This window comes from Lepisma saccharinum, chromosome 27 (genome assembly GCF_977018435.1).
Source record: "Lepisma saccharinum chromosome 27, izLepSacc3.1, whole genome shotgun sequence".
NCBI classification, from domain to species: Eukaryota; Metazoa; Arthropoda; class Insecta; order Zygentoma; family Lepismatidae; genus Lepisma; species Lepisma saccharinum.
In genome coordinates, this window is record NC_139255.1 from 55,952,412 (window position 1) to 55,967,272 (window position 14,861).

The 14,861-nt window shown below is 40.0% G+C and overlaps 2 protein-coding genes across 2 annotated transcripts in view; one reads left to right on the forward strand and one right to left on the reverse strand.

The window, feature by feature from the left end:
* peb (zinc finger protein pebbled) overlaps positions 1 to 14,861 on the forward strand; it is a 225,815-nt gene that overhangs the window by 24,688 nt on the left and 186,266 nt on the right. The gene's annotated exons all lie outside the window — the stretch shown is intronic.
* LOC145980264 (uncharacterized) lies at positions 7,099 to 7,503 on the reverse strand. Its single transcript, XM_083113272.1, has one exon. The coding sequence runs from the start codon at positions 7,501 to 7,503 to the stop codon at positions 7,099 to 7,101; it is 405 nt and encodes a 134-aa protein (XP_082969398.1).

Here is a 14,861-nt window from a genome sequence, read left to right on the forward strand (position 1 = left end):
CGCACCTCGTGGAGACGTTTCTGCTCTCGGGCGAAACAAAGGACAGTCGATCTGCGGTGACGTAATTATCTCGCATGATATGTTAACAGGAGCCACGTAACACATGCTTCTTCCGCCGCAGGTGCAGGTCTGACGCTTAAGGAGCAAGCAGTGTGGATCATCAGGCACTACACCCCACCCCTCGTTACTTCTATTGTCTGGAGATCTTACTGCAGTTACTTCTGAAGCTGGAAATGGCATGGACGTCTGAAGCATGGGCCAGGCCATTGATAAAACTTGATCACTAAAAATAATAATAACAATAATTATTATTATCATGGTTGTAATTATTATTTTACAACAACAAATATTATAAACAAATAAACATAAACGAATTATATTACAAAATAATTATTATCATAATTATTTAACCGGTAGACTTGCTATGCGGTCAACCAGATGAGTGCACAACTGATTTTTAGTATTGTTCTTTTTTTACATTTCATGCAATTATACTGTTTATTATATTTTATTATTAACTTTTACACACCTCGTTCAAGAAAAAGAAAATAAAAGTTATGGAGAAAGTTTACTCATAAAGTTTATGTTGTGTGACTTTTCGCACAAGGCTATAATTTGTTGAATTTTGGAAACTATGAACCAATTTCTTGTTGTTATTAAATAGTAAGATACGAAAAATTTAACGTGGTTTGTGAATTTTACACTATTTTCTTTTATGAATTGCAGTTTTTATTTTGTTTGTTCTGTTCGAACACTGACTAAATGCATGTTAGAGTCACTCGGGGGAATATGCCCACCCCTCGTATCTCGCGCAACGTTAATGTTATGGCAACTCTCAGACTCTTGTTTGAAAGCGCCCTCCGTGGTGAGACGAGGCAGCAGGTTTGGAGCTTGTGAGAAGAATCTGAAGCCATGCAGGGTTGATTTCATGAGGTAAGAAGACAATTTTTGAGGTAATAATTTTTTTGGACGTTGCTGTATTAACAGTGTGCAATAATATTCCCAAGAGAGAAAGAAACTGAATTATATTTGGTGTAAAGATGGTCAGGCAAATATATCTGCAGAGTGAAACTGCCGCATGGTGCTCAGAGATGCCAACCCAGTGATTTACTTTTCTGCTTGTAGCTGTGGGGTGATATGATCACAGAAATTAAGTGCAATATGCCCATGGGCATTATTATGATAAGAAAGTGGAATGTTCCCAATTCAGGAACCGTTATTTTCACATGGAATATTTCAAGTGGAATGTTCCCAATTCAGGAACCGATATTTTCACATGGAATTCTTGATGTGGAATGTTCAGAATTCAGGAACCGATATTTTCACATGGAATATTTCAAGTGGAATGCTCCCAATTCAGGAACCGATATTTTCACATGGAATATTTCAAGTGGAATGCTCCCAATTCAGGAACCGATTTTTTCACATAAAATGCTTGAAGTGAAATGTTTCCAATTCAGGAACCGATGTTTTCACATGGAATTATTGATGTGGAATGTTCCCAATTCAGGAACAGATTTTTTCACATGTAATTTTTGAAGTGGAATGTTCACAATTCAGGAACCGATGTTTTCACATGGAATTCTTGATGTGGAATGTTCAGAATTCAGGAACCGATATTTTCACATGGAATATTTCAAGTGGAATGCTCCCAATTCAGGAACCGATATTTTCACATGGAATATTTCAAGTGGAATGCTCCCAATTCAGGAACCGATTTTTTCACATAAAATGCTTGAAGTGAAATGTTTCCAATTCAGGAACCGATGTTTTCACATGGAATTATTGATGTGGAATGTTCCCAATTCAGGAACAGATTTTTTCACATGTAATTTTTGAAGTGGAATGTTCACAATTCAGGAACCGATATTTTCACATGTAATATTTCAAGTGGAATGTTCCCAATTCAGGTACCGATTTTTACATGGAATATTTCAAGTGGAATGTTCCCAATTCAGGAACCGATTATTTCACATGGAATATTTGAAGTGGAATGTTCCCAATTCCCAATTCAGGAACCGATATTTTCACATGGAATTCTTGATGTGGAATGTTCCCAATTCAGGAACCGATTTTTTCACATAGAATATTTCAAGTGGAATGTTCCCAATTCAGGAACCGATATTTTCACATGGAATTCTTGATGTGGGATGTTCAGAATTCAGGAACCGATATTTTCACATGAAATATTTGAAGTGGATTGTTCCCAATTCAGGAACCAATATTTTCACATAAAATACTTGAAGTGAAATGTTTCCAATTCAGGAACCGATATTTTCACATGGAATTCTTGATGTGAAATGTTCAGAATTCAGGAACCGATATTTTCACATGGAATATTTCAAGTGGAATGCTCCCAATTCAGGAACCGATATTTTCACATGGAATATTTCAAGTGGAATGCTCCCAATTCAGGAACCGATTTTTTCACATAAAATGCTTGAAGTGAAATGTTTCCAATTCAGGAACCGATGTTTTCACATGGAATTATTGATGTGGAATGTTCCCAATTCAGGAACAGATTTTTTCACATGTAATTTTTGAAGTGGAATGTTCACAATTCAGGAACCGATGTTTTCACATGGAATTCTTGATGTGGAATGTTCAGAATTCAGGAACCGATATTTTCACATGGAATATTTCAAGTGGAATGCTCCCAATTCAGGAACCGATATTTTCACATGGAATATTTCAAGTGGAATGCTCCCAATTCAGGAACCGATTTTTTCACATAAAATGCTTGAAGTGAAATGTTTCCAATTCAGGAACCGATGTTTTCACATGGAATTATTGATGTGGAATGTTCCCAATTCAGGAACAGATTTTTTCACATGTAATTTTTGAAGTGGAATGTTCACAATTCAGGAACCGATATTTTCACATGTAATATTTCAAGTGGAATGTTCCCAATTCAGGTACCGATTTTTACATGGAATATTTCAAGTGGAATGTTCCCAATTCAGGAACCGATTATTTCACATGGAATATTTGAAGTGGAATGTTCCCAATTCCCAATTCAGGAACCGATATTTTCACATGGAATTCTTGATGTGGAATGTTCCCAATTCAGGAACCGATTTTTTCACATAGAATATTTCAAGTGGAATGTTCCCAATTCAGGAACCGATATTTTCACATGGAATTCTTGATGTGGGATGTTCAGAATTCAGGAACCGATATTTTCACATGAAATATTTGAAGTGGATTGTTCCCAATTCAGGAACCAATATTTTCACATAAAATACTTGAAGTGAAATGTTTCCAATTCAGGAACCGATATTTTCACATGGAATTCTTGATGTGGGATGTTCAGTATTCAGGAACCGATATTTTCACATGAAATATTTGAGGTGGATTGTTCCCAATTCATGAACCAATATTTTCACATAAAATGCTTGAAGTGAAATGTTTCCAATTCAGGAACCGATATTTTCACATGGAATATTTCAAGTGTAATGTTCCCAATTCAGGAACCGCTGCCTCGGGAGGGAAGGGGAGAGCTAAGGACAGGTTTTTCAGAGGTTCTTATCGTTAATGCACGTTACCCTGAAATACTACGTAGGTACATGTATATATCCATTTGCAGAGACATGAAAGGAATTTCTTCTTTCCTCTAATATATTTTGAGGAGCCTCCCCGATGGCGCAGTGGTAGCGTCGTCGCCTTGTAAACAAGGGATACTTTGGGTAAAGCCTACAATTTATAATCTTTACAATATCATTCAGAAAGTTTGAAGTATACATGAAAACAACATTTTTACTTTACTTTTTGCCTTGATTGCACTCTAACCACTATTTTCCTCTACATTCATAGATAGCCGTCTGTCAGAGAGAATCCTTTTCATAACAGAAAATGACAAGAAATTCGACCACACATGAAACAGACTATTACAACCGGATTCATATCGTCAAGAAAAAAAATCCACAATATCACAAACTGTTTTCAATTTTTCCAATTCCACGTTTGCACTCATTACACTTTTGCACTTTTCTGCAACAGCTATCCTCTTTGTTCCTTGCGCTTCAATCAGCTGCTGCACCCATTCCTCGAAGACTTTCACGGATGCTACAAGAGTCAACCCTTTTCCCCAGCTTTGTAATTGTCTCTGGCAACACCATCATGTGCTAATTGTTGTGTATTCAAACACATGCAGATTGTACAGGGTGACAATTAATGAACTATATGAAATAAAACGGAAATTAGTAACAAACCACGTAGTACACAAACTGTATTGCACATGTAAACGGCACTACAGACATTCGGATTTAGGTTAAGACATGTTCGATATGTCTGCCATCTCTGGCGATGATGTGGGGCAGACGAGCAGCAGAATTCTGCATGACCCGCTGAAGTGTCGAAACATCGATGACCTCCTGAATGGCAGTTTTCAGATCGGCAATGGTTTTGGGGTTATTCCTGTACACCTTGTCCTTAACATAGCCCCCTTCCAGTGGCCTCTGGGTACCGCAGAGCCAGAATGCGGTCCCCAAAATACTACTCCAGGACATTTTCACTTGCAAATGGCCGACATCAACACGTTGCGTGCGCATACGCATACGAATTCCCATCATGCCCTGTGGCCAGCCACGCAGTTTGGACGTCATCACGCGAACCGTTCAGAAATTATGACGGTTTTATTTCATATAGTTCATTAATTGTGTACTTAAGCTGTCGAGTTGATTTTAAAATATATGCATCGCATAATCTAACATTATTTATTTAACACCAAAATACAACTAAACATTTCTCAACGAAGTCCATATATAAGAGACGAGACATTTCTTGATTTAATTATTCTAATAATATCTGGACATGAATACAAATTATGCAGTTCTAAATTATATAACCTTCTCCACTCACCTGTACACAATCTGTTACTTTAAACATATTTCCAATTCCAAAATTACCCGGTGGAGGCACGCAGTGGTTCGGACCCCACTTTAAACTGTAGGTCCAGTCCCGATTGGCCTTACAGTGGATAAAGTGGACTTAAGAAACCATATCAATCAATCTTATATATTTTAAGTATACTGCAGATCTTTTGTGAGTGATGTCAATTGTTTCAAACGCCAATTCATCCTCCCCCGTAGCAATTAATAGGACTTCCTGAGTTGGGAAGACATTTCACTGAAATATTCAACTCGTTAGACGAGTTTTTGAAATGGCACTGTGTATGTTTTTCAACTTTTTATTTTATCTCTACATCTGTGCACCTGAATTCCATTAGTAACATGGGTGTAAAATCGGGTACATTATTTATGCTAACCCTGTATTTACATTCAGTTGAAGCTACACTCATGGTTGATGCATGAGTAATGTGTTTGATATTTTATCAGCGACGCACGGAACATGACGTTTCGACACCTTGGCGATTTAGCATATTGATGTTCACCCGTAAGTGAATACAAGAACTGTTCAATTCGAAGTCGGTTCCCGGATTCTGCGGGCTCCGGAAATCCGTGAGGAGCGTGTGCGAGGGTCTTAGGCCTCCTCCCTGAGCAAAGGGCGTTATCTCGGCTGCCCCAGAACAGAACAGGATCCGCAGATAAAAGCGGGAAACGTTACAAGGTAAGGACTTCAACTCCTGCTTACTCGCGAGAACCAAGGTTTCGCCAAGATAAGGCAGCCAGAGAGATGGAAAGTCCCTCAGGCAGCGAGAGGGGAATGGAGGATAATTTTTGCTCGGTGGAGGGGAGGTGAACCCCTTCGTATGAGGGGAGCAAATGCATTTATCAGGATACGGATGTATATGTGCTAAAAAGTGTTGGATATGTAAATACATATTTATTTTCTTTTAATCAAAATATGGAAGTAAATATAGATTTAACATAACAGTTGAAAGCCGCGGTAGCTCAGTCGTTAGGGCGTCTGACTACCATGCGACGGACCAGAGTTCGATCGCCGGTGGGCGAGAATCGCGATTTTATCCACCTGTTCAAGCGGTTCCCGGCCGGCCCCCGTGCTAAGACGCCAGGGGTCCCGGGTTCGAATCCCGGCCTGGGCGAGATGTTTGTGAGTGTCCATTCATCAATTTCATCACGTCATCACTCATCTCCATCTTCGCAAATTAGCCAAAAGTGGCACGAAAAGCGAAGTGGCGCCTACCCAGCGTACCTGGAGGAAACTCTGGGGATTAGAAGCGGCCTGGAGCGTGGAGCTGATCACATCATCCCCACCTTCGGCAGTGATCAAGGAAGTGTAGTGCAAAGCACAGGAGAGCACACACACACCCACACACACACTAACATAACAGTTGATAGAGCATCTGCCTTCCGCGCGGTAGACCCAGGTTCGAATCCCGGGCAGGTTATCTGGACCAGGAACATTTCCCTGTTTCTGCGTGACTCATTGCCCACACAGCCTCGTATAAATGGTTATCTGGGGACAACCCTCGGGCATAAAGGCGGCTGGACGTGATGCTGATCACATCATCCCAACTATGTCCGAAATTAAGAATATGTGAGGCTCTATACCTCCACATCACCCCATGTGCCTTCATGTCTTGTGTGCACACGTACTTTTACCTTACCTTACCTTTAACATAACATAACCCGTGACACAACAGCCCTTGAGGGCGAAGTCCCTACCGGACTACCAACCTCACGTCCATGGAGCTGTCCTGTTAGCGGACAGTTCATGGAGCGTACAGGGCATGGAGTGGACACAACCTGATTGACATGTTATGTAGTGAACTAGTGAGTTAGAAAATCTAAACCTCCCGCCCCCACGCGCTGCTGGCAGGCAGCAACCAGTTCATGGAGCGGACACATGTTCATCGACCTCCCCCGCCCCGCTGGAAATTGTATTACTAAAGGGTGGATGGGTTTGTATTTACGTCCACTTTGTGCCAAACAAAACTTGTACATATCCTTATAATGAAGTGCGAAAAGGCCTATACCGGGACTGCGTGCCTTCTTCACATTCGGGCACGTCATTATTCTGAAGGTGAGCCTGTCGTAGTGCCTCGCACCAGCAATGCGACAAAGAGTCCAAAGACACGATGGGTCTTCAAATTGAATGCCTAGTCCCATCAGCAGCATTAATCTGCTTCGTCAAACACGTACATTTTGTGCTACGTCAGAGGTTTTTTACATGCTATCAATCCAGTTTTAGAATGTAGTACATTGTCTTTAGAAATTTAGGCACATCACCATCTTCTTCATATTTTCTCGTGTTTCTTGCAAGTCGTTCGTCCAACTTTACATATTTCTTCTTTCTCTTCACTCCCTTCAAGTTGAGCTCCATTCTAATAATTTTCTCTTTCAGCTTCAAAAAAATTATAAGCTTGTTTATTGTGGGATGTGGTGTACCCATGCGGCTGTTTATTTTGTAGTTCCATCCCTCGAGCGAGTTGCTGGTCCTGTGGCGCACCTGGTAACAACCCCACATATCTATCGGCACAAATTGATTTTCGAGCCACTGCTCCACGAAGTAATCGAAAAATTTCGTCAATTTTTCGTCTGCTGGAGCCTGTCCGTAGACATGAAGCCACCCTTCCTCCATGTTCGCTCCATGAACTGGTTGCTGCCTGCCAGCAGCGCGTGGGGGCGGGAGGTTTAGATTTTCTAACTCATTAGTTCACTACATAACATGTTAATCAAGTTGTGTTCGCTCCATGAACTGTCTGCTAACAGGACGACATGACGCCCATATCCTCCAGCAGAGCTGGGCTATCATCCAGCGAGTTACCCAGTTGGTTTCCATGACCGGGTTACGCTACTCATTCGTAGCTCCCCAATTGCCTCACAATGGTGGGTGGCCGCCGGTCCCATACACAGGCCGAAATCTCAGAAGAAAAGTTGTCAGGAGGCTCGTACCAATTGCAAAACATGACAATTTTCATTAAGCAAGCGGCTCACCTAACCAAATAAAATGCGTTAGGTTGACACGACATTAATTGTATTGCAAAATTTAAATACAAAATATACTTTATTTTCTGTTACCAAAAACAATGGTTTACCAAATTTTCTTTTAGGTACTAAAATGTGAATATCCTGCTATTGTTTTTAAAGTGGGATGTATATTTACTGAATATCGCACGAAGTAATGGGAGTGTATATATTTAAAATATACAATAAATTTCACCCCCAAAACTGAAGATTGTATGTTCCATTGTTGTCAAGAATATTAGAATAGCAGATATATTGGTATTTAACTCAATAAGTGAGTATCAATCTGGAATATAGGTCGAAAAATGTTTGAAAATATGATCAAAAACTCAATATGCTGACCAAGGCAGAATTTATTTTATTTTAAGACATAAAGTAAACGTTACGTTTCAACCTTCTAGCAAGGTCTTCTTCAGACTCTGTACCAAAGACAGAAAATATATAGAATCTGAAGAAGACCTATAAAGAAACGTAACGTTTACTTTATGTTTCACAATAAAATAAATTCTGCCTTGGTCAGCATATTGAGTTTTTGGTTATCATGGAGACAAGGCTTAAAGATGTTATCATTGAAAATATGGAAATTATATGTAATAATAATTAAAATATGTACTAACATATGTCCTTATGGAAAATAAAAAGAGTTGATTGGGGATTTATGTACCACAATTCGCAAAGTTAATACAAAATAATATTAATTTCAGCATCATATGGATTCATGTATTTACATATAAATTCACTGCCTGGTTAAAATGTTTAATTCGGCAAGTGTAGTTTTCTGGTAGCCATGTTTTATCGGACGCAGATGTGTTTTAATGTTAGCTTCCAGATCTACACTTTTTTCTTACCCCCCCTTTTTTTTCAAGACGAAGTCATTCTTTTTGCTTAAAATTCCTGAGTTATTTTGTTTTTCCACGACCAACGTAATCAAATTCAAACAAGAATTAGAAAAAAGTTAAATTCTCAGTCATAACTCCCTCATTATGAACACTCAAGTTCCTGCGAAACCTTTACGTACGCAATTTAGAAAAACTAAACTGTAGAGGTAGTTAGGGGTAGTTAGGTACGACGTAGCATTATGTTAGTTATACTCTGTTCGGTTCTGCTTAATTATTTTATTGTTTATTTACGAGGCACGCAAGAAGAGACACTTAAATACACACACGAGGGAATCACTTTCTTGGTAAAATTGCTGTGTTCCTTATTTAAGAGTTTAAATTCGAATATTTTACCGTTAAAATTTAACGGTCTATCTGTTAACTTACAAAAAAGCGCGCAATCGTTTCCTATTTAATTTTGAAAAGTTTATCGTGTATAAAGATTGATAATGATTATAGATTGTAGTTGAGTGCACTATAAATATATTTTTAAGACAGCCACTAAAATATATTAATTACAGTAACTGTGTAATGACCGTTAATACTTTATATAACGGTCATGGTCATTTTTACGGTTGGATGAAGCGGAAATTGACGGTAAAATACCGTTACATCTCCAGGCTCCTTTTTTTGCTCCTTTCCTGAATTTTAAATGCATTAATAGCATAACGTACATATTTAGATTTCCTAAATTTACCAAGTACGCCATTATTCGAAAATACGGCCAGTTCAAAAGCACAATATTATTTCTTTACTAAAACCTTTGACAATGGATTAAATATTAATTGTGGTAAATTTATATTTTGTCGGGAAAGCTTAAAATACTTCGAGCGAAACCTACTATGAGGTTCGCTTGCTGACCACCGTGGGCGTCGCCAGAAATTTTTGCAGGGGGTTGGGTCGGGCAAATGATAATCGTTGAATTGTAGAAAGATAATAAGTATTATTACCACAGTTATAAATGTTATTATGCAATAATTAATATTATAAAGTAACAAAAATAAATTTTATTCTAAATAATAATAAATATTATCATTATTGTTATTATTATTATTATATAAATGGGGAGACTCGATCCAGCAATCGAGTGAACTATTTTCCATTATTTCTTTTGCATTTTATGCAGTCAGTATCTGAATGAATTTTGATATTAAGTTTTGCACGTCTCGTTCAAGAAAAGGCATTAAATGTTGGTGGGATTTTTTTTTTTTTTTTGTAAAGTGTGTTGTGTGACCTCTCACCTACAACTGTGATTATTAGAATTTTGAAAACTGTGAAACCATTTGTTCTTTGTATGAAATGGTAGAATATAACCTTGTTTCTGTATTTTTCACTCAATATTTTCGATCCAATGCAGTTTTACTTTGATTATTCTGTCGAATACTAACTAAATTAACACATTTTGCATTCGAACTGTAAATACAAATTTATGTATTTTTAAGAAATTCATGGGCTTTTACGAGATTCCGAACACTGAGGCCAAAACTTAAAAATGGGAGGTAGTGAGTCATTCATTAATTTTTTCAGTGATCAGAACCCCCCCCCCAATAATTTAGACAAGTCGGCGCCCCAGGGTGTGTTTCAACTACGTCACAAACTGTTGCATTGTGGCAAAATTTCCCAAAAACATGGCGGCTGTGCGCGTCCTGACGTCACATGAAACCCACTTATACTTATTTTAATTTAAGCATTATTATTATTAGAGGCTCTTATTCCTGAGACATTTAATTCGCCCCCCACCCAAATATACTTTCTAGATGCGTGCCTGGGTGCAGTCACATAGTGAATCGGATGCCAATTTAAACTGTAGGTCCGGTCCCGATTAGCCTATCTGTGCATAAAGTTGACTTAGGAATAGAAACCCAAACTAGAAAAACTCAGCAGCGTCAGGTTCATTATTAGGGAGCGGAAGTTGATGACCTAAAAAATATAGGCTAGGTGTATATGACCTACAGAATGTCCTAAAAAATGGGAAAAATTACGTAAAAAATGCAAAAATGACCATTAAATTTGTTAGTTTCGGGTTAAAAATTGAAATGAAAAGGAAATTAAAGAAAATGCAATCTCCTTATCTGATCTTAAATCTGAGTTTGCCCCAGACGGACACCTGGTGGTTTCCCCCGACACAACAAAGACTGTCACCAGTTCAGAATTTCTTTTGCTCGTAAATTGCAATCCTGCGAGATATACAACGTGTCCACAAAGTCCTGCTACCGTTACAATGAAACTTAACTCCTAAACTATATGAGATAAAGACATGCTGTTTTTTGCAACGTGTTCTACAGCTCTCAAAGTTTTATTTACAATTACAACACTTCCACATGCAAAAAAACAATAAAAATTAAAGTAATAATAATACAATACCACTACTTATTAAAACTTTGAGAGCTGTAGAACACGTTGTAAAAAACCGCATGTCTTTGTCTCATATAGTTTAGGAGTTAAGTTTCATTGTAATGGTAGCAGGACTTTGTGGACACGCTGTATATTTCACCTTGGTGAAAAGACTCAAGAATATTACCAAAACGAAAGAAGGGACAAAATATGACGAAACAATACACCGAATATTGCGAAAAATGACTGAAAAATGCCGAAAATCGGGGAAAATGACCTACAACCTGAAAATTGGTAAAAAATGAAAAAAAAAAAAAAAAAAAAAGGCACTTCGAAATTACCTTTTTTGGGTTCTAGATGACGTGTAATGTAGTATATATTTAATGGGTATCGTGTCCGAGATGTCAGAAAAAATATGACATTTCATCAACTTCCGCACCCTATTCATTAATTTACCCACTCGCAATAAGCAATTTCCCCAGGATAGAAATTCTTCAAGCACCACACCGTAATGGTTACGTGTGCTGAATCAGAAAGCTCACCAACGCCATCCCGACCAGCGCATCTCCCTCACGAGATGACGGCAGATTCGATTTTCATCCGGAAACGCCGCACCGTTGCCAGATCCTCCCTCGCTTCCAGAGCAAGGCAGAAATAAAGGTGGGGAGAGAAAAAAAGAAACGATCTTCTGGCGAGGAAAGAGGCACGAACGCATTCTGTCGCGGAGCTTTGTGGCTGCTCCCTTTGAAGGGGAAATTCTGACGCTCTCAAACAAAGCGTTTTTAATTTTCTCCGCCGCTTTTTTGGCAACGTCCCGTGGAGCCTAGCGTGAGGGCGGAGTCCCGGTTCGTTCTAATGGATGAGGATGTCACGTGACCTGCCTCCAGCCGCTGGAGCTTCCAGTGTTAGCTTTCTCCAGCAGCTAACATCCTCCGGCAATGGAGACTAAAATGCTATGCCGGAAATGAGTTACGTTTCAAAATAGACAAATGATGTCTTGCTTTTTCCTGTTTTAATCTCCCCGCTTTCCACACTGTTTCTCTCGCTTTCAATTTCTATATACGTACATGAATAGTTTTATATATATAAACACAGTGGCGTGCCCAAAGGTGGGTTGGTGGGGGCTATAACCCTGGTATTCCTGAAAGACAGGAAAATATGTCAAAATGAGGACTGACCGCTAAAAAGGTATACGTAACCTCCTCCCCGTTTCGAAAATTCTGGACACGCCACATTTAAATTTACGTCTCTTTTCTACCTCTTTTGGAGCCGCAGTGGTCTAGTCGGTAGAGCGTCTGACTGCCACGCGGTAGTCCCGGGTTCGATTACCGTGATGGATGATCTAACGCCGGAATTTTTCCGGACTTGTTCCCGCATAAAGCATTCTGGGGGCTCACCCAGACTCAACTACATGGATTCCAAGGGTTAAGGCAGCCGAGCGTGGTGCTGATCACATCACATCCAATATGGACGAGAGAGAGAGATTGAAGGAGAGAGAGAGAGAGGGAGAAAGAGAGAGAGACGAAGAGAGAGAGAGAGATGAAGCGAGAGAGAGAGACGAAGAGAGAGCGAGAGAGAGAGAGACGAAGAGAAAGAGAGAGACGAAGAGAGAGAGACGAAGAGAGAGAGACAGAGAGAGACGAAGAGAGAGAGACGAACAGAGAGAGAGAGACGAACAGAGAGAAAGAGACGAAGAAAGAGAGAGACGAAGAGAGAGAGAGAGACGAAGAGAGAGAGAGACGAACAGAGAGAAAGAGACGAAGAGAGAGAGAGACGAAGAGAGAGAGAGAGACGAAGAGAGAGAGAGAGAGAGAGAGACGAAGAGAGAAAGAGACGAAGAGAGAGACGAAGAGAGAGAGAGAGAGACGAAGAGAGAGAGAGACGAAGAGAGAGAGAGAGAAACGAAGAGAGAGAGAAACGAAGAGAGAGAGAGAGGGTGAGAGACGAAGAGAGAGAGAGAGAGAAACGAATAGAGAGAGAGAGACGAAGTGAGAGAAAGAGACGAAGAGAGAGAGAGAGAGAGACGAAGAGAGAGAGAGAGACGAAGAGAGAGAGATGAAGAGAGAGAGAGAGACGAAGAGAGAGAGAGAGAGACGAACAGAGAGAGAGAGACGAACAGAGAGAAAGAGACGAAGAGAGAGAGAGAGAGAGACGAAGAGAGAGAGAGACGAAGAGAGGGAAAGAGACGAAGAGAGAGATAGAAAGAGACGAAGAGAGAGAGAGAGAAAGAGACGAAGAGAGAGAGAGAGAGAGAAGAAGAGAGAGAGACGAAGAGAGAGAAAGAGACGAAGAGAGAGAGAGAGAGACGAAGAGAGAGAGAGAGACGAAGAGAGAGAGAGACGAAGGGAGAGAGAGAGAGAGAGACGAAGAGAGAGAGACGAAGAGAGAGAGAGAGACGAAGAGAGAGAGAGAGACGAAGGGAGAGAGAGAGAGAGACGAAGAGAGAGAGAGAGAGACGAACAGAGAGAGAGAGACGAAGAGAGAGAAAGAGACGAAGAGAGAGAGAGACGAAGAGAGAGAGAGACGAACAGAGAGAAAGGGACGAAGAGAGAGAGAGAGACGAAGAAATTTACCTATTTAGGCAAAGCTCGACAATGAGGATGAATCATGAACGGATGATATAGAAGAAGCATAGAAATAGGTCATAGGCGTATTGACCGTTATGTCAATTTCATCATATCATCTCTTATCCTCCTCGTCGCGATTAGACAAAAGTGACAGAGAAGCTAAGTACACTAATACCAATCAATCCAACAATCATTTACACACAGGAGATGTACTACGTAGAAATTTCAGTGCAGTTGGTGCCCATGATTTTCGAAAGGGGAGGGGGAGTGGGAATACTTTCTTAGTAGTCAGTGATCATTTTGTCATGTTATCCTGACTTCCACGTTGTTTTTTCAGGAATACTGGGCCAAATTGGCAGGTTTATGACCCCCCACACACAACTCCCCCTTGGGCACGCCACTGTATTCCACAGTCCCACGTTCGAGTCCTTATCAAGCCTGCATTCTTCACTGAAATTTGTTTCCCTTTATGTTTGTACCCTCAATCTGCCTTTGTATTCCCATTAACAATTTATTTGTTTTTTCTATGCATGTATCTAATTATTTATTTCATTATGTTTTTCCTCTGTCTCTTCTATTTCTATTCTTGTCTGTTTTTGTTTTTTTTTCCTGTATTTTTTTCCTATTTCTTGATTATAGCCTTAATTCAGTTGTCTGACCACCTTATTTTCTCTATTCCTATTTTGTCTATTTAATTGTCTTTCCTCTACATATCATGCCTGTCTCGCTATTTCTCTTTGTGAGATTAGTGTAGTGTGATGGAATCATCGTTTCCCGATGGCATAGTGGTAACGTCGTCGCCTTGCAATCAAGGGATCCCGGGTTCGATACCCGGTGGAGGCACATGGCACAGTGTTTCGGATCCCACTTTAAACTGCAGGTCCAGACTGTTACCAAAAGATTTGATTCCTCGCGCAGAACAGTTCGAGACACCGTATCCTGGCGACAACGCAACCCGCGCCACAGAAAGGATCAGCTGGTTGCCTACCAACTACAGATTCGGGTATTGAAATGATTCCCCCCTCCTGTTTGTGGTGTAGTGGGGCGTGTCGTTGTAATAATTGTTTGCAATCATGGTAATCGGCTTTGTGAGGGCCTCGATGAGGTCGCTGGTGAAGAGACGCTCAATTGGGCGGCACAATGCGACACACACGCGCGCTGACAAGGCGAAAGGGAGGTTCGTTTTGATAACA

Coding starts and splice junctions, on each gene's coding strand:
- LOC145980264 (XM_083113272.1), bottom strand. CDS start 7,503: ATGGAGGAAGGGTGGCTTCATGTCTACGGACAGGCTCCAGCAGACGAA.